The sequence below is a fragment of the Molothrus aeneus genome, chromosome 16 (assembly GCF_037042795.1).
Source record: "Molothrus aeneus isolate 106 chromosome 16, BPBGC_Maene_1.0, whole genome shotgun sequence".
Taxonomy (NCBI): domain Eukaryota; kingdom Metazoa; phylum Chordata; class Aves; order Passeriformes; family Icteridae; genus Molothrus; species Molothrus aeneus.
In genome coordinates, this window is record NC_089661.1 from 1,740,987 (window position 1) to 1,758,922 (window position 17,936).

At 65.5% G+C, this 17,936-nt stretch overlaps 2 protein-coding genes across 6 annotated transcripts in view; both read right to left on the reverse strand.

Moving 5' to 3' along the window:
• Positions 1–40: 40 nt before the first annotated feature.
• SEPTIN12 (septin 12) lies at positions 41–11,099 on the reverse strand. 2 transcript variants are annotated; one of them, XM_066561254.1, is made up of 12 exons: positions 11,045–11,099; positions 7,846–8,829; positions 2,883–2,965; positions 2,753–2,843; positions 2,104–2,232; positions 1,861–1,942; positions 1,623–1,760; positions 1,142–1,259; positions 969–1,064; positions 757–853; positions 499–550; positions 41–396 (listed from the first exon to the last, which is right to left on the reverse strand). In XM_066561254.1, exons 1-12 carry the CDS (start codon positions 11,097–11,099, stop codon positions 252–254), a joined length of 2,070 nt encoding a protein of 689 aa, XP_066417351.1. In that variant the 3' UTR covers positions 41–251. The 2 variants fall into 2 exon arrangements, with proteins under 2 accessions (XP_066417351.1, XP_066417353.1); XM_066561256.1 differs by lacking the exons at positions 7,846–8,829; positions 11,045–11,099 and adding an exon at positions 3,621–3,749 and having other exon boundaries at positions 2,753–2,965.
• A 4,189-nt stretch (positions 11,100–15,288) lies between these two features.
• RAB11FIP3 (RAB11 family interacting protein 3) overlaps positions 15,289–17,936 on the reverse strand; it is an 86,435-nt gene continuing 83,787 nt past the window's right edge. For all 4 annotated transcript variants that reach the window (XM_066561230.1, XM_066561229.1, XM_066561231.1 and 1 more), the window contains one exon: positions 15,289–17,459. In XM_066561230.1, coding sequence (XP_066417327.1) covers positions 17,346–17,459 — 114 coding nt within the window. In that variant the 3' untranslated portion in view covers positions 15,289–17,345. The remainder of the gene's footprint in view (positions 17,460–17,936) is intronic.

Below are 17,936 nucleotides of genomic sequence, written 5' to 3' on the forward strand. Positions count from 1 at the left end.
GGGCGGTGGCACATCAAAACTTGGGAGTCCAGCAGGAGGATGAAGGCTGAAGGCTCTGGATTAACCTTTAATGTCACACAGGGTCTGGGGGTCTGTGCCCATGGCAGAGCTTGGGGATGAGGGACCCATGTCAGGGCAGCTGGGCACTCCTGGGGGGGCTCTTCACCCCAGGCAGGTTCCTGGCACAGCCATGGTGGGCAGGGGTGGGCTCTGCCATGGGGTCCAGTGGTGCTCTGGGGGCACAGGGTGGCTCAGAGGTGGCTGCTGGCCTCGCCCTTGGCGGGCAGCCCATTGAGGGGGCTCAGCCCCGGCCGGTTGCTCTCGTTCAGCCGCCGCACGCGGTAACTCTCATAGTGGACGTTGTGGGTGATGTCCTTCAGATCCTGCAGGTGTGACCTGCCCAGGGTGGCAGGGAGAGGAAGGGCATCATGTCACTGTCCCCCCCACCCTGCTGTCACCCCGGGGGGTTCCAGCACTGCCTACCCTGTCCCTGCTCACCGGATCAGCAGGTCCTGCAGGAGGGGGAACTCGCAGTGGGCCGGGTTCTCCACTGCAAGGCAAGGCAGAGGGGCAGGGTTGGCAGGGGCTTGGTGGTGCTGGGATGCCTGGGCAGTACATCCTGGCATGTTCTGGGTACCCCAGAGCCCAGCACAGCTCCGTGACACCTGCCATGGCCTGGCACCCACCCAGGCAAGGACACACCGTGGGTGCTGCTCCCTGCACCTGCAGGGCCTGGGTGTGAGGGGCTCTGCTCACCTTCAATGATGCCCCACTTGGTCTTGCGGCCCAGCACCCGCTTGCCGTTCACCTGGTGCTCCTGGTCCGCCCCCACCACGGCGAAGGGAATCTTCTCCTGCCAGCAGAGGCTGTGCTCGCCCCGGGTGCTGTCCCTTGGGGTCCCCAGGGTCCCTGTCCCCCACCCTGCCCCCCAGGGGCTGGTCCCTCTGTCCCAGCACCCCGGCACTCACACGAATCCTGTTGTTCAGTGCCCTGTCTTCAGGGTCCTGGTCGAAGTCCTCCTGCGGGTACACGCTGATGGCGTGGGTCTTCAGGTCCTCCTGGATCTATGGGACACAGGGCTTGAGCCGGGGCTGGGGGGGACATGGGGCAGCCCTGGAGCCCCCTGGGGACCTGTCCTCACCCTCTGCTTGAATTCTGCCCGTTCCTCCAGGGTGAGCGTGTCAGCTTTGGCGATCACCGGCACCACGTTGACGATCTTGCTGAGCCGCCGCATGAACTCCAGGTCCAGCGGGCGCAGCCTGACAAGGACCAGTGTCACTCTGAGGTGACCCCAGCACTATCAGCCTGAGGGACCTTCCCCACTACCATCCCAGGTTGATACCCTACCTCTGTCACCCTGGGGTGACCCCGCCATCACCATCCCAGGGTGACACAACCACCCCACAGTGACCACCCTACCACTGTCACTGTGGGGTGACCACACCACTACCAGTCCAGAGTCACCCTGAGGTGCCTCCACCACCATCACCTCAGGGTGGGGTTATCACCCCAGACTCCACCACCATCACCTCAGGGTGACCCCACCACCGTCATCCCAGGGTGGCACAACCACCCCGTGGTGACCCCATCACCTGTGGGTGCTGTGAGTGGGGGTCACTCACCAGTGACCTGTGGGGGGCACAAAGTAGACACATCCATGGACGCGGGTGTCCGGGATCTTCCTCTTGCGGGTGATGAGGATCTCCTCCCGCAGGTACCTCTCGTACTGCTCGTTGATGTATTTGATGATGGGGTCCCAGCTGAGGATGAGGAGTTGAGGGACAGCACCTGAGCTCAACCCCTACCACCCACCAAACTGCCACCCACAGAGCTGGGCTCCTGCTCCCCATTGTGTCCTACCAGTTGTCATTGTTGATCTGGTCCCCAAAGCCTGGTGTGTCGGTCACCGTCAGCTTCATCTTCACCCCCTTCTCCTGGATGACTGTGGGGCAGAGGTGGGTCAGGGGGGAGGAAACATTGGGGAAAAGCAGGGCACCAGGCATGGGGGATGGTTTGAGGCTGTGAACACAGCTTCAGACCCCAGCCCAATCTCCTGCTTCTCTCAAGGGCTGGTGGGACACGACCCCGTGGGGGTGACCTTACTGTGGGTGATGGACTGGAGCTGCACTGTTTTGGGAATACGTTCCTCCTGGCCGGGCTGCGAGGATTTGCGGCTCACCTTGGACTTGAAGAGGGTGTTCACCATCGTGGACTTCCCCAGCCCGCTCTGCCCTGAGGGGACACCAGCAGCTCTGGTTTGTCCCCCAGGGCAGTAACATCTTGATATCCACTTGGGAGCAACCCAGAGTTTGGGATAACTCTGCTTTATCCCCAGATACATTTCTTCCCTAAGGCAATAACCCCTTGGTATCCACTTGGGAGCATCCCAGAGGTTGGGACAGTCCATTTTATCCCAAGAACAAATTTGAAGGTAATAACCCCTGGTACACATCTGGGAGCATCCCAGATTGGGCTAGTCTGGTTTATCTTCCAAACAAATTTATTCCCCAAGGTGACAGCCCCTCAACATCCATTTGGGAGCATCTCAGAGGTTGGGATGAGCTCACCTACCAGCATTAACTATGCTATGCAGTATGGAATATTACTCATTTTCAATTGCTTGCTACTTAAATCAGTTAAAATCACTTAAATTTCCTTAAAATCCCTTAAAAGCATGATTTCCCCTGGCACGGTGGAATCGGAGCCAGTATTCCCAGCCCAGCCAGGAGCAAACCCCACGGCCAGCGCTCACCCACAACCATGATGTTGAACTCAAAGCCTGTCTTCATGGTTTTGATTTTCATCTGGTCGAGCACAGCTTCGATTCCCACGTATCCAAAGAGCTGGCAGCCCACGGGGCCGGGCGCCATGGAGAGGGGCACCGCCCCCTCCTCCTCGTCCTCCTCCTCCTCCTCCGGCACGGCCGGCGGCTCCATGCTGCGCTCCTCGGGCTCCAGGCTGCTCCCTGCACCGCGGGGTGGGCAAAGGCGGTGAGCCTGGACCCCCGGCTGCCCACCCCTCGCTGCCCACCCCTGGGTGCCCACCCCTCGGTGCCCAGCCCTGCGCCGGCAGCGTTGCCCCGGCAGCGGCGGTGGCGGCGGGCACGCAGCGCCGGCACATTCCCGGGAGCCGGTGAGGCTGGGCATGGCAACGGGGGCACGGCCGGCCCCGCGCCAGGGCCCGAGCAGGTGCCAGGGGCATCTTTGGGGTGGTCGTGCAACCGGACCCCACGGTGCCACCGGGTGCCCTGCGATCATGCGGCCATGCCCAGCACCTTTTGCCCAGCACCTTTTGCCCAGCCCACGCGGTCACCGGGCACCGCTCCGGCCCCAGGGCAGGCCGTGCCACCCCACAGCGCACCCACACTGTACCCGGGCATTGGGCACTGCTGGGCGGGGGCACCGCGGGCGCAGCGCAATCCCCGGCACAGCCCGAGCCCCCAGGGACACGCGGGGTTTGCCCGGGGACGGTGCCCGGAGCGTGCCCCACACCGGGAGCCACCGGAGCCCCGAGCCCGCCCCAGCTCTTTGTGCGGCAGCCCCGAATCCCTTTCTTCCTCCTCCTCCTCCTCCTCCTCCTCCTCCTGCTGCCTCCCAGCCCGGCCATTGTTCGGGTCCTACCTCGGCGCCGCGGTGCCCTCGCTCAGCGCCCCGCTATGGCCGGGGGGGTGCCCGGGGCGCCACTCGCATCCCCATCGCCGCCGCAGCCCGGCCCCTTCCCTTCCCTTCCCTTCCCTCCGGAGCTCCCGGCTGGCACCAGCCCGGCTCCGCCGAGGCTGCGGCTCCCACGCATGACCAGCATGGCAATGCCCGCCCCCCGCAGCCCCCTCCCCAGCACAGCCGAGCCCCTGCGCCCAGTGGGGCTGCCGATCGACTGGGGGTGGGGAGGCTGTGCCAAGCCGGCTGTGCCAAGCCGGCTGTGCCAAGCCGGCTGTGCCCACCCAGGGCACGGCACTGCTCGGCCTCCCAGCCGGGCCAGCACGGATGGGGACCCCTCCCATGGCACAGGACACCCCCAGTCCTCGCTTTGTCCCCATCACCCCGTGAGCGGCCGCGGTGGCACTGACTGGGAGTGGGAGTGCTTGGCCGTGGGCACGATCCCCACGGGCACCCGCGGGCACCGGGACCACCCCGCACTGTCTGTGCCCCCGCCCTCCCCAGCAGCACCTGTGCCCGGCCCCGGCACGGCGGGCTGGGACAAGAGGTGGCGGCCCTGCCACCCGCCCCACTGCCGCAGTGCCCCACGGCGCTTGCGTCCCCCCACGCCGCAGCCTCCCCCTCATGTGCCAGCCGGCGCTTGGCACCGGCGGGGCTGGAGCGGCAGCTTGCGATGGCCCAGGCTGTGAGGGACCTGCTGAGACCGTGTCCGTGTGCCACGCAGCCAGGGGACAAAGGACATGTGGGCAGGGGCCGGCCTGAGCCAGCCCCGGTGCCAGGAGATGATGGAGCTGAACACCCCCATTGCCATGGCAACGGCATCCCGGCGTGGGAGCCACCCAGCACCCTGTGCCCGCTGGGTGCCAGAGTGAAGGCAGGCTTGGAGACAGCACTGTCGCATGTCCCAGCTGCCCCTGCGCCCCCTGGGTCGGGGTGTTCCTCGGAAGTGGTGAAACAGCCGCGGATTTCCTGGTGACAGCGGTGACACCCGGCTGGGGGTCTGGGGGAGGGCAGGATGCCCATTCCAGCGGGGATCCACCCACCCAGCACCGTCCGTGCCAAGCGGGACTTCCACAGACTGGCAGCGACGGGGGGTGGGAAGTGCCCATCAGGGACAGGACCCCGACAATTACTGCATCACCCCCCGTGCCCCCAGGCTGGCACCCCTTCCCAGGCCCTGCCAGCCTTGGCAGTTGCCAGGACAGATCCAGAGCCAAGTGGTGCAGCCTCTGGGGCCACCCAGGGTACTGGGCACGGCAGGAGGGAGCACTGGGATGGGATATCCCAGGTTCTGGGCACTGCAGGAGGGAGCACTGGGATATCCCGGGTGCTGGGCACTGCAGGAGGGAGCACTGGGGTGGGATATCCCAGGTGCTGGGCACTGCAGGAGGGAGCACTGGGATATCCCGGGTGCTGGGCACTGCAGGAGGGAGCACTGGGATATCCCGGGTGCTGGGCACTGCAGGAGGGAGCAGGTGGGATTTGGTCCTTGTACCCCCCAGCTCCCCGGGGCGGTCCCTGGGGTGCAGCCCCCACAGAGGGGCTCAGGCACTGCCCTGTGCCCTGCCAGGAGACAGCCACAGCCAGAGGGCACGTCTGGGGTGGCGCTGGGAGCTGCAGCCCCCGCTGCCTCCCCCACAGGTCCGAAGCCCCCCTGGCCCTGCCCCCAGTGCCAAAGAGCCCCGCTGGGAATGGCCAGCAGCCGGGTGGCCACGTGGGAGCTCTTGGCATCCCCACGGAGCCCCGGGGCAAATGGCTCCTGCAGCCAGACCTGTTCCAGGACTCATCACGGATGCTCTTATTTTCCAGACACGGACAAGTAATCCCGGGTCCGTGGTCTCCTCCATGGATTTTAATTACCGATGCAGGGTTAATTGGCCAGTTCTCCGGGAAGCCTGTAATAAAGCTTCTAGGGTGGAGGGTGCTGGGAGAGGATGAGCTGGGACAGGAGCTCCCTGTCCGGCTGCTCACCACTGCTCCAAACCGATCCCGGGCACGGGATGGGGAGAGCCTGGCCCGGGGTCCAGCACCAGGGAGCTGAGCCCTCTGGCACAGGGATGGAGGCTTTGGGCATGCACCCACGGCCCCAGCCACAGCACAGCTCTGCATGCCCAGCTGATCTGACCCAGAAACACCAGTGCCTCTCCCAGTGCCAAACACGACCTGAGGGGACAGAGGTGACAGTCCCCATCTGCAGCCAGACTCGGGGCCAGCCCGTCTGTCTGGCCGTGGGAGCCACGGGACGGGGCTGGGGTGGCTGGGGGACCTCGGGGAGCAGAAGCAGAAGTGAACCATCGAGCGAAACCCTGCGCCTGCAGCGCTGCTGGGGACAGGGACAAGTCACCCAGCCCCGGCGGCAGCACCCTCTGCCCGCACACCCCCTGCCCGCTGCCACCACGCCATCCCTACCTGGGCGAGCCGGCCGGAGCCGGGGCTGCTGCCGCCGAGAGCTGGTCACCGGGGCCAAATGGCTCCTGGGGTGCGAGGCAGAGGGCGGCTGCTGCCCACGGCTCCTCCTCCGCTCCTCCTCCTCCTCGCCCCGGGGCCTGCGTGGGCGACCCGGCGTGGAAGTGAAATGCGGCGGCCGGGGCTCGCTGGGAGCTTCCTCCTGCGGGGTGTGGGACCCACCGCGCCACGGTGCCCCGGGGCCACCACGGGTGTCAGCGGCTGGGGGCCGGCCTGGCCTCCCGGGAGAGGAAGCAGCACGATCCCACCTCTTCCTGGCAGAGAATCCGCCATGCCCAGCAGTGCCTGCCAGCCCCCTGCCAGTCCCGGGCCATCTGCAGGGCAGCCGGTGCCACCCGCTGCCCGCTGGCTCGTGTGTCCCCCCAGCCTGGGCACGCCGTGCTCGGCTGTCGGCCACCAACACGGCTCTGGCCTGAGCATGTCCCCTCATCACCCCGGCTCCAGCCCGAGCTCTGTGTCCACATTTCCCTGTCACCCCAGCTTGCTCTTGAGCACCGTGTCCCTGTCACAGCCCTGAGCACTGTCCCTTGTCTCCCTGTGACCCTGGCTCGGCCTCAAGCACCGTGTCTGCATGACCCCAGCTCAGCCCTGAGCACGACTGCATCACCACAGCTTGGTCCTGAGCACCGTGTCCCTGTCACCTCCTCTTAGCACTGAGCACTTTCCCTTTGTGCCCCCATCACCCCAGCTTGGCCCCAAGTACTGTGCCCCCATGTCCCTGTCACCTTGGCACCGCCCCAACTGCTGTCCCTTTGTGTCCCCATCACTCCTGACTCAGCCTGACCACCACATCCTTGTCCCCATCACCTGTCTCAGCCCTGAGCATTGTCCCTCAGTGTCCCCATCATTCGGCTCAGCCTCGAGCTCCGTTCCCCCGTGTCCCCATGACCCGGGCTGTCCCCAGTCCCATCCCTGGCCCGGGGAGCCGCGGGCAGCCGGGCTGGCTGGGCAGCAGGGCCACGGGCATTGCTGGGGGATGATTCAGCAGGGCCCGGAGCAGATGTATGGATGCCTTCGCCGCGTCAGTACTTAGGGCCCGGCCACGGCGGCTCCGCGACAGCGCAGCAAAGAGCCGGGCAAAGAGCCTCGAGCAGCCAGGCAGGGAACAGCGGCGGTGGCGGCCGCGTCCCGGCCACCCCTCCTGGAGCAGCCGCTGGGAAGGGGGACACTCGGCTACCCCCTCCCCAGGCCTGGGGACGGGCAGCGCCCACCGTGGCACGGCGGGAGCCGAGGGCACAGGAGCCGTGCCAGGAGCCGGGCACCGCTGCCCGCGGCACCGGGCGCACGCCGAGCACGCCCCGCTCCGCTTGGCCCCCCGCCACCGCCCGAGCCCCGCAGGGAGGGAGGAACAGGATCCAGCCCCGTGCCAGGCCGGGAGGGATGAGAGGGGAAGAAAGCGCTGGACGCGGGACAAGATCGCGGCGATAGGCGGCACGCGCGGGGCCGGCGCGATGGGGCTCAGGAGTCCCGAGCTGCTCCCAGCGCCGGGCGGGGCGGGCGGCTCGCCAGGCACCGCGGGGACGGGCGGGCCGGGAGCGCCGCCAGCTCCGCCCGGCTCCTCCGGCCCCCCCAGAGCCAGCGCGGGGAGCAGCGAGCCGCCCGTCCCCAAAGCCGCTGTGACTGCTCGCTCCTCCCGGCATCGGCTCCTGCGGGGCTTTGGCAGCGCTGCGCCCGCCGAGGGGGCCCCGACGGGGAGAGGGACGGGGACAGGAACGAGTCCTACCGTGCTCCGGCGTCACCGCTGCCCCGCTGCCGTCCGCAGGCTCGCCGGGAGCCGCTGCCATCACGCAGGGTCCCCGCGGTGCCACCTGCCCGGTGCTGGGGAGGGGGCCCAGGGCTGGCAGCAGCACCAGCCCCCCCAGGAAGGCGGGCTGGGAGCTCACTTGCACCGTCTGCGGCTGCGACACCAGCCTGAAGGTGGCGGCCTGGGGGGCTGGCAGTGGTGGCAGCCCCCCTGCCCTCCCCTCAGCCGGAGCTGCCTCCCCCGGTGCCCAGGGCTGAGCAGGGGCCCGGCTGGGGCTCAGGGTGACCCTCGGCTGGGGCCGGGACACCGCGCGGGGAGGCGCGTCCCACCCCGCCTCGGGGAGCGGGGGCAGCCCCGGGGCTGTCTCTGTGCCATCGTACGGGGGCAGGGCGGAGGAGGAGGATGAGGAGGAGGAAGGCTGCTGGGTGCGAGGCTGGGCTGCAGAGCTCTGGCTGCCCCAGGGCTGGGTCCCCAGGCCCGGCTCCTCGGCGATGTGCAGGTCCAGCGCCGGCAGGGAGCCGTGGCTGGCGGCGGCCCCGCGGAGGGGATGATCCAGCTCCACCGGGAAGACGCTGCCGTGGGACGGGACCTTCTTCAAGCCGGGGCTGTTGGCCGGGGGGCTGCCCGGGGGCTGGGGGGGCCCGGTGGGCGCGGGGCTCTCCAGGCTGGAGGAGGAGCTGCGCTGGCTCTCCCCGTCACTGCCCGGCCCCGTGGCCGAGGCCTGGCGGCTCTGGAAGGAGGCGGCGCGGGCGATGCCGGTGCCGCCGGTGCCGTTGGCTCGGCCGGTGGCCAGGCTGGTGCCGAGCCGGGTCCACAGCACGGGGCTGGGCACGGGGCTGGGGCTGGGGCCGCTGCCCAGGCGGGGCGGGTGGCCGGGCTGCAGTGGCTGGTGGCTCTCGCCTGAGGACAGCAAGGAGCCGGGAGCCTCGTCCCCATCTTCTGCCTCAAACGACTTCTTGAGCGCTGGGGACACAGAGAGAGAGAGATGGTGGCACCACAGTGGTCCCCGATGGCACCCGTCCCCTGCCCAGCCCCATGTGTGTCCCCCCATCACCCAGAGGTGCCCCTGATTGTGAGCCCATCCCACAGAGGATCCCAGCCCGGCGCCAGCTCCTCCCCAGCCCCGCTGTCCCCGAGGGTTTTATCATTGTTCCCCGGGTGATCTGGCCGGTGCTGCCGGCTCCCCTCGCAGCACACTGCCCGCTTTATTCCCCCTGAAAGGGATCCGGCCGAGTAACCGGATCCCCGCCTGACCCTCTCCCCTCTCCCCCTGCATCCATCGCGGCAGCCGGGGTGGATTCCTGCCCTTTCCCGGGCCTTAACCCTGGAGCCCGCTGATGGTAGCGCCATCGCCACGCTCGGGGACTATCACAGCCCGCTCTGGTGGCCGCTGCCGCGCCTCCCATGCGGCTTCACAGCGGCCACGAGCCCAGGGCACGGCCCCGGTGCCAACACACGGGGCCCGGGGTACCGCAGCGCTGGGCCCGCTGCAAAGCTCCTGTAGGGCCCCTCCAGGTGGCACAGGACCCCATGGGGGTGACCCCCGGGAAGCCCCCGCGGTGCAGCCGCCCCCTCCTTCCCCCGGCCCCGCTGGAGGCTCCCCAGGAGCCGCTGCCGGCAGCCGGGCAGAGCGCGGGGGGCCCAGGCTCCCCCCGGAGCCTCCCTCGCCCTCGCTGCCAAGCGCCGAGCGGCTGCTTCCCCCCGGGGGGCTCCGTGGGGGCGGCCCACGCTGCTCCCCTGCATCCTGTCCGCGTGTGCCAGCCTGTCCCGGCACCCACGGGCTGGCACCGGCCCGCCCTCGCCCTCCTCTTCCTCGGCCGCGGTGCCGGGGGCAGCGGGGGCTCAGCGTCCGTCCCTGTCCCCTCCCCTGTGCCCTGTGCCCGGGGCAGGGCAGGGTCAGGGGCCGGGGCGTGGGCGCTGCCGATCACCGCTGTCCCCAGGGCAGGGAATGCCGCGGCCGGCCCGGCCCTGCCCCACCGGGGGCCACGGGGTCACGGGGCCGGCGACCCCCTCCCCACATCCCTGTCTGTGCTTTGTTACCGCCCCAAATGCCTCCTTTTACCCCAAACCTGCCTCTGGCTCCCCTCCCGCCCTCATCCAGGTGTGATGGGCAGGGGGGGCAACGAGGGGATGCAGGGCAAGGTGGGGGTGGCAGGCGCTTGGAGGGGGACAGAGGGCGAAGGGGGGGTGGCAGGAGGTTTGGGACGGGTGGGGGCTCGGGGGAATGGCAGGGGGTGAAAGTGGGGTGTCAGAAGGCGGAGATGTTGAGATGGGGTGGCAGGAGGTTTAGAGGGGCAGCAGGGTGCTCAGGGGGTGGTGGGAGTGAAGGAGGGGTGGCAGGAGGTTGAGGGGGGCTTGGGGGGATGTGGGGGTTTGGCGGGGGCTCAGGGGTGCCGCCGGCAGCGGCGGGGTTAAGGTGCCCGGGGTAGGTGCACACATTCCTCCCCGGCGAGGGCAGCAGCAGCCCCCGGGTCGGGTTTCGCCTCCCGCCCCCGGCCCTGCCCCGGCCCCCCCCGCAGCCCCCGGCCCGCGGGCAGAGCGCGCACACGCGGGGAGCGCGCACGGCGACACCGCGGGCTTGGGGGGTCCCGCACCTTCCCCGCTCCCCGCAGCCTCGGCCGCCCCCCTTGCCCACCCCAGAGCAGCCCCGCACCCCCCGGGCCGGGGGCAGAGCAGCCCCCGCCATGCCCAGGCCTGGGGTCACCCGTGTCCCCACCATGTGCAGCCCCCGGGGGCGCCACCCCCCGCCCCCAATGCCCACCCCCGGAGCGGAGCGCAGCCCCTACGGCGCTGAGAGCTCGGGGAGCCCCCAGGCCCCCCAAGATGTCCGGCTCAGCATCCCCCCTGTCGCAGCCCCCTGTGGGGAGCGCAGCCCCCACCGGGCTCAGCCCAGCCCAGGATCCCCAGCCCAGCAGCAGCCGAACCCCGGGACCGATCCCCAGCGCCCGCTGCTCCCCCCTGGGGACAGCCCAGCCCCCCAAAAACCCGGCCAGCAGCATCACCCCCAGAATCAGCCTCCGGGCGGGGGGAGTGCAGCCCCCACCGTGCTCAGCCCCTGGGGGCACCCCCGCCCCCCGAGACCCCCGGGCAGCAGAGCCCCCCCCCCCCCCCATCCCGGGGACACCCCCGTTCCTCCCACGGCACCCAGCCCCGAGGGGGTCCCGCGGGGGGGCCGCACCTTCGAAGTCGGAGAGGATCCCGTCCAGGTGCTCCTTGACCGAGAGCCGGGCCATGGCGGGCCGGGGGGGGCCGGGGCTGCCGCCCACCCGCGACCCCCGCATGCGGAGGGGGCAGCGCGGCCGAGCCCACCGAGCCCCGGGACGGGACGGGCCGGCGCCGGCTGCCCTCGGCGGGAGGGGAAGGAGGAGGGGACCGGCCGGGGGAGGGGAGGGGAAAGGGAGGGGAGGGGGAGGTCCCGCCTGCGCCCCCGCCCCGTCCCGGGGATGCGGATGCTGCAGCCCCCGAATGGGGATCCCGGGCAGCCTCGGGGGCCCAGGAGAGCCGGGGGGAGCTCCTGGCCAGGCCGGACGGCTCCCGGAAAGGCTGGGGGGCCCCGGCGGGCTGGAGGTGCCGGAGAAGCGGGGAGGGAGCCTGGCCAGGCTGGGGGTCCCGGGCAGGCTGGGGCGCCCTGCCAGGCTCCAGGGGCAGGGGGCTTCCAGCAGCCTGTCCTCCCCAGTTCTGCATCACCAGGAATTGCCAGCTCCGAGCAAGAGGAGGAAAACGCTCTGGAACAGGCAGGGCTGCTGTCGCTGTCTCCCGGCTGGGTGTGGGGTCTTTGCTGTAGTGACACCACCCTCCGCTGTGTCCCTGCCCGGGGCTGTGTCCCCTGCTGGAGCGCCTGGAGCATCCCTGGGGGCTGCTCTCCCCGCGGCCATCCCGGGGCTCTGCCCACAGGGTGGCACCGGCAGCCCCCGGGCTCAGGGCTGCGCTGGGGCTGCCCCCCTAACCCAGGGCTGGGGCTCTGCTCACCCCAGCCCGGCTGCCAAGGGTTAACCCCATCCCAGCCCCGGCCCGGGGCCGGCAGCAGATGGGGAAGGGGAAGGAGCTGGAAATGCCTCCTGCACCCAGAGCAATCCCTGCTGCACCCAGAGCAATCCCTGCTGCACCCACAGCAATCCCTGCATCCAGAGCAACCCCTGCTGCACCCACAGCAATCCCTGCATCCAGAGCAATCCCTGCTGCACCCAGAGCAATCCCAGCACCCAGAGCAATCCCTCCTGCACCCAGAGCAATCCCTGCTGCACCCAGAGCAATCCCAGCACCCAGAGCAATCCCTGCACCCAGAGCAATCCCTGCACCCAGAGCAATCCCTGCTGCACCCAGAGCAATCCCAGCACCCAGAGCAATCCCTGCTGCACCCAGAGCAATTCCTGCCCCCAGAGCAATCCCTGCATCCAGAGCAATCCCTGCTGCACCCACAGCAATCCCTGCACCCACAGCAAACCCCTCTGCACCCAGAGCAATCCCTGCACCCAGAGCAATTCCTGCGTCCAGAGCAATCCCAGCACCCAGAGCAATCCCAGCACCCACAGCAATCCCTTCTCCTCCTGCAGCAGACCCCCCCTGAGGCTGGAGCTGTTCCTGGGGCACAGGGACACAGCCACAGAGCCCTGCTGGGCCCAGCTCTGCCATGGGGACACAGGACAGGGACCAGGGCACGTGGGACATGAGGGTGGTGGCCTTGGTCATGGCCAGGCTTTGAGGGAGTTCAGAAGTGCCACTGGCCCATGGAACCACAGGATTGTTGTGGTTGGGAAAGTCCTGAGATCATCAAGTCCAAGTGTCCCTCAGCACTGCCAAGGCCACCACTGACCCGTGTCCCCAAGTGCCACATCCACATCTTCAAACCCCTTCAGGGGTGGTGACCCCACCACTGCCCTGGGCAGCTGTGCCAGGGCCTGCCCACCCTTTCCATGAAGGAATTTTCCCAATATCCAACCTGAACCTCCCCTAGCACAGCTTGGGGCCGTTCCCTCTCCTCCTGTCCCTGTTCCCTGGAGCACAGCCCGACCACCCGGCTGTCCCCTCCTTTCAGGAGCTGTGCAGAGCCACAAGGTCCCCCTGAGCCTCCTTTTCTCCAGGCTGAGCCCCTTCCCAGCTCCCTCAGCCCCTCCTGGTGCTCCAGACCCTTCCCAGCTCTGTTCCCTTCCCTGGATCACTTCCAGCCCCTCCAGGTCCTTCTGGCCATGAGTGGCCCAGACCTGTCCCCACACCTGGAGCTTTGTCACCGTGCTCAGCCCCCTGAGCTGGGTGCAAGGGCTGGAGCTGGGCTGGGCTGGGCCCAGCTCTGGAGCTGTTCTGAAGGATGCAGAGACCTTCAGAGCTGTAGGACTTTTCTGGAGCAGTTTTGAAAAGGCTGGAGAGGTTTTAAGCCATTCAGAGCCCTTTTCAGAGGAGGTGCAGAAAAGCTGGAGTGCTTTGGAGCAGCTCTGATGATTTTTTATGAGTTTTGGGGTTGTTTTAGGGTTGCCTGTGCCCCTCTGATGTCATTCAGAGAGGGTTTAGGGTAGTTGCAAACTGAGTTTAGAGATATTATTAAAAATTTTAACCCTTTTGAGAGGCCCATGAAGAAGGTCCAGAGGGGTTTCAAGGGCCTTTTGGAGGCTGTTGGGGCACTCGAGGAGTTTCACAGCTGCACAGAGGAGGCTTGGAGAGCTTCAGAGCTGCCAGGAGACCTTTCCTATGATCCGTTTTCAGCTATTTTGAGGAGTTTTAGAAGAGTTTAGAGAGCTTCAAGTGCTACTTCGAGGCAGTTTGGGCATCTTGGTGCCTTGCAGGGCTGCTTGGAGGGGCACGAGAGCTGTTTGAGCAGTTCAAGTGGTTCAGTAATGGCCAGAGTTCCATCCTTCCAAAGCCTGAGCTGCTCAAATGAGATTTACAGCTCCTTGAATCAACCCAGCAGCACAGAAATAACCCCAGAGTGATTCACCTACCCCATTACTAGAGCAGCTTTGAGATTGAGAGGTTGAGATTTCAGAGGAATTTTTAAAATGAAGTTTCAGGGGTGTTTAGGGAACTCTTTGGTGCACTCTAGAGCTGCTTGGAGGGTGCAGAGCAGTTGGGAATGCTTCAGAGGTGATTTACAGATGCTCAGTGATACTTTGGACGTACTCAGAGATGTTTTAGGGCAGCTCAGGGATGGTTTAGAGCAGCTCAGGGATGGTTTAGAGCAGCTCCAGGATGTTTCAGAGGTGCTCAGGGATGCTTAGGACAGCTCAGGGATGGTTTAGAGCAGCTCAGGGACGGTTTTAGAAGAGCTCAGGGACACTTTGGAGCACGGCAGGGATGTTTTGGAGGAGCTCTGGGATGGTTTTGGGCAGCTCAGGGATGTTTTGGAGGAGCTCCGGGATGCTTTTGAGCAACTCTGGGACGTTTTATGCAGCTCAGGGATATTTTAGAGCATGTCAGGGATATTTTGGAGCGTGTCAGGGATGTTTTGGAGGAGCTCTGGGGATGTTTTGGAGCCTCAGTGCTGCCTTGAGCAGCGTGGAGCAGTCTGAAGCAATCTGGGGGGTTTCAGAGCTCCCAGGGTGTGGCAGAGCCTTTCCCAGCTCTCTGCTGCAGCTCCAGGGCTGCCCGGAGCAGTTCAGAGGAACAGCCTGGAGCCATCCGGAGGCACGGCGGGAGCTGGGAGGGGATTTTGCACGTTCAGGCCCTTTGGGGCGGCTTAAAGGGGTGGGGAGGGGTGGAGGAGGCTTAGAGGGGTGGGGAGCAGCTTAGCAGGGAGGTGAGGGCGTTTAAGGGATTTTTGGAGCCGTTCAGAACAGCCGAGGGCTCCGAGGGGGCTCTCCCGGAGCGGAGGGAAGGGAAAGCTCCGTGTTCCTGCTCAGGGGAGGGACCCATGAGCCCCTGTCCCAGCCTGCCCCGGCCCTGGGCAGCAGGACCAGCTCCCAGGGTCCCACCTGGATCCTCCAGGAAGCTGAAGGGGGAATTCCCCCATTCCCACCCACACAGCTTGGCTGGCTGGGGAGATGTTGGCTCCCTCCGACCTTGATCCCTTTGGAATCAGCGGGGTCCTGCCTTCCTCATCCTTGTCCTCATCCTCCCAAAATCAGGGCATTCCAGACAGGTCCAGCCTCGTTCATCCTCATCTTCATCCCCCAAAAATCATTCCAGCCAGCTCTAGCTTTCATCCTCGTCCTCATCCTCGTCCTCATCCTCATCCTCATCCTCCCAAAATCAGGGCATTCCAGCCAGGTCCAGCCTCCCTCATCCTCATCCTCATCCTCATCCTCATCCTCATCCTCATCCTCATAATCCTCATCCTCATCCTCCCAAAACCAGGGCACTCCTTGGTGCAGGAGCATTTCCACTCAATCCAGCCCCACTGGAGATCCAGCACTTGGATATTTGGGATGCTACAATCCAGCACTGGGATCCTCAGGATGCTCCAATCCACCTCTGTGGAAAAACAGTCTCTGGGCAGGAATAGTAACAGCTTTTAATCCGACAAGAATTGATACATCAGTTAAGACAATACCATTTTTGCCTCTTTTTTGGGGGACTTCCTTCACATACCAGTCGGGAAAGAGGAACATTTTCAGGATGTACAGTTTTTGTCTTGTTTTTGTTTTTCTCTCTCCATAGGGACTTTAAAGCATGGTGAATGTGCAAGTCAGTGCTTTTTGTTTGCTTAAAACTTTTTTTTTTTTCCCGGTGCTTATTTACAGTTACAGTACCTCTGTGAGAGCGACAGGAAAAAACAAACGATTGTTTGAGACCTGGGGATCCAGGATCCCAAGTCGAGAAAGGCAGATCTCCAATATTTATATATTTATACATATATATATATATATATATGCTTTTGTGTATACACAGATACATTTCTCTCTTCTTTTAAAGTATTAAAAAAATGGATCAACCTTCATTCTATAAAAATACCTACTCTACAAGATAGAAAAATTTTCCCTCTCCAAGTATACACTGATTTACACCCAAAGCTTCTCTGGAAATGTACATTACGTGGCTTCTTCCCGCGGCCTCGGGGCAGGGAGGGGGGCAGGGAGGGAGGGCTGGGGTGGTGCAGGAGCTGCCCCGGGCTTGGGGCTCACCCCGACCCCGCTGCCCCACAGGGGATCAGCCCCAGAGGCGCCGTGGCCGTGGCTCGGCCGCTGTCCCCCGGGATGAGGTGGTGCCAGGGTCCCCCTGCACACTGGGTCACCCCGAGGGCTGGAGGGGGCTTGGGGGGAGCAGGCACCCCCGGGATCGCTGTGGCTTCTGCTTCCAGGCCGTCCTGGCATTCCCAGAGCCTGGCGAGCAGGAAGAGGAGCAGCGGCTGCAGCCGGGGATGGCACTGCCTGGGGGGACAGCGGCCGCCGCCGGGGTCGCGCTGCTGCGCCACGGCCGCTGGTGCCAGCAAGGCCAGAGCTGTCCGGTGTAAACATGGCTTTTGTTTCCCAGGGAGCTGCTGGTGTTCTCCAGCTCCCCTCCCCGTCGGCACAGAGATTCCAGCCCCGGCCGGTGCCAGGGATGAGGAACCAGGGGGCTCCTGCAGGGGCAAAGGCAGCCGGAGCAGGCTCTCCCTCCAGGGCTGCAGCTATCACCAGCAGAGCCCTGCTCCGGCTGGCAATGGCACAGGCCACTGTCCCCAGGCTTCGGGAGGCGACCTGGGGACCTCGGGGCTCCACTGCAGCTCCCAAAGCGCTACGAGTCCCACCCAGGACGAGGAGAGGGGGCCAGGACCGGCCTCAGCGCAGGGTGAGGCGCTGCAGCCTTGCCCCGGTGCCACACAGAGCCTGTCCCCAGCTGGGGACGAGTGACAGCTCCTCCCGGAGCCACCTCAGCGGCAGAGCCCGGCAGCAGGAGGAGGGAGGAGGAGGGAGGGAGCCGGGATGCCGAGACGTGCCGACAGTACTGAGCCACAGACAGCAAAAATAAATAAGGAGGCAGGTGACCGAGTGTGCTCACGCCCTGTCCCCAAGGGCCCCGGGCTGCCCCCGCAGCCACCGAGGGCTCTGCACGCAGCAGGAGCACGGGGCAAGCATGGGCTGAGCCAGCTGGATGAGGCCATTTGCATTAAGTTAATTAAAAAAAAAACCAAAACCGAAACCCCAAACCAAAAGCAAACCCCAACCCTGTGCGAGTCCGGGAGGCGCTGCCCTGGCTCTGCCCGGGGGTGTGTCAGGGACACTTTGGCACAGCTCGGGCCGGGCAGGGCAGCGGGGCAAAGTCAGCGCTGTCGCTTCCATCGCGATCTCCCTCGGAGGGGCGGTGCCTGTCGGGACAGTCCCCAGCGCCACAGGCACTTCCTGCAGTGTCCCTTTCCTGAGCTCCTTCTCCAGGTTCCCTTTCACCCCTCCACAGCCAGGAGGGCTTCAAAATAACGGAGTCAGACAACAAAGCCTGGCTGCTGCTTTTCCTTTTCCCTGGTCCGTGGCTCAGTCACTCCCCGACCTGAGGCTTCCTTGTGCCTTCATCAAGTGCAAAGACGTTTGGAGTCCCTCTTCATCCTCTCAGAGCACCAAATCCTCCCGGCTGCATTACTTGACCTCCAGGATGGAGGGGTTGGTCTCCATGATGGCCACGATGATCCTGTCGATGTAATCCTGCAGGCGGAAGTTGATCTCCTCTTGCTTCTGGATTGCTTCCATGAGCTGCAGCACAGGGGACAGGAGGGAGAGGTCACTGCCTGACACTGCCCAGGGCTTCCCGTGGCTCTGTGCATCCACGGCTGGGACATTCCTGACCTTGTTTAAATGGCCAGGGAAAAACTGGTTCTGCTCACTCCTGTCCCTCCTGGAGCTCTCAGCCTGATGGAGAGAGCAGGGAGCATCGCATCTCCATGGATCCCCAAAATATCCAGGTGTGTTTCCCCACTTCCTGAGGTGCTAAAGATTTAATTCCAGTGTTTGTGCAGGTTCAGCCCCCCCTTGGTTGGTGCTCAGGGAGAAAATGTGCTGGAGGAGCTGGGATCTCCAGGGGGAATGTCCTGACTCCCAGGGCTTTACAGGCAGCTCCAGACTGATGCACACAGCCCGTGGTGGCTGCTCTGCCCTGGAAGGGGAAGGCTGTCCCAGTACAGGCAAAGCAGAGCTGCCTGAATCAGCAAATGGGCAGGGAGCAGCTCCCTT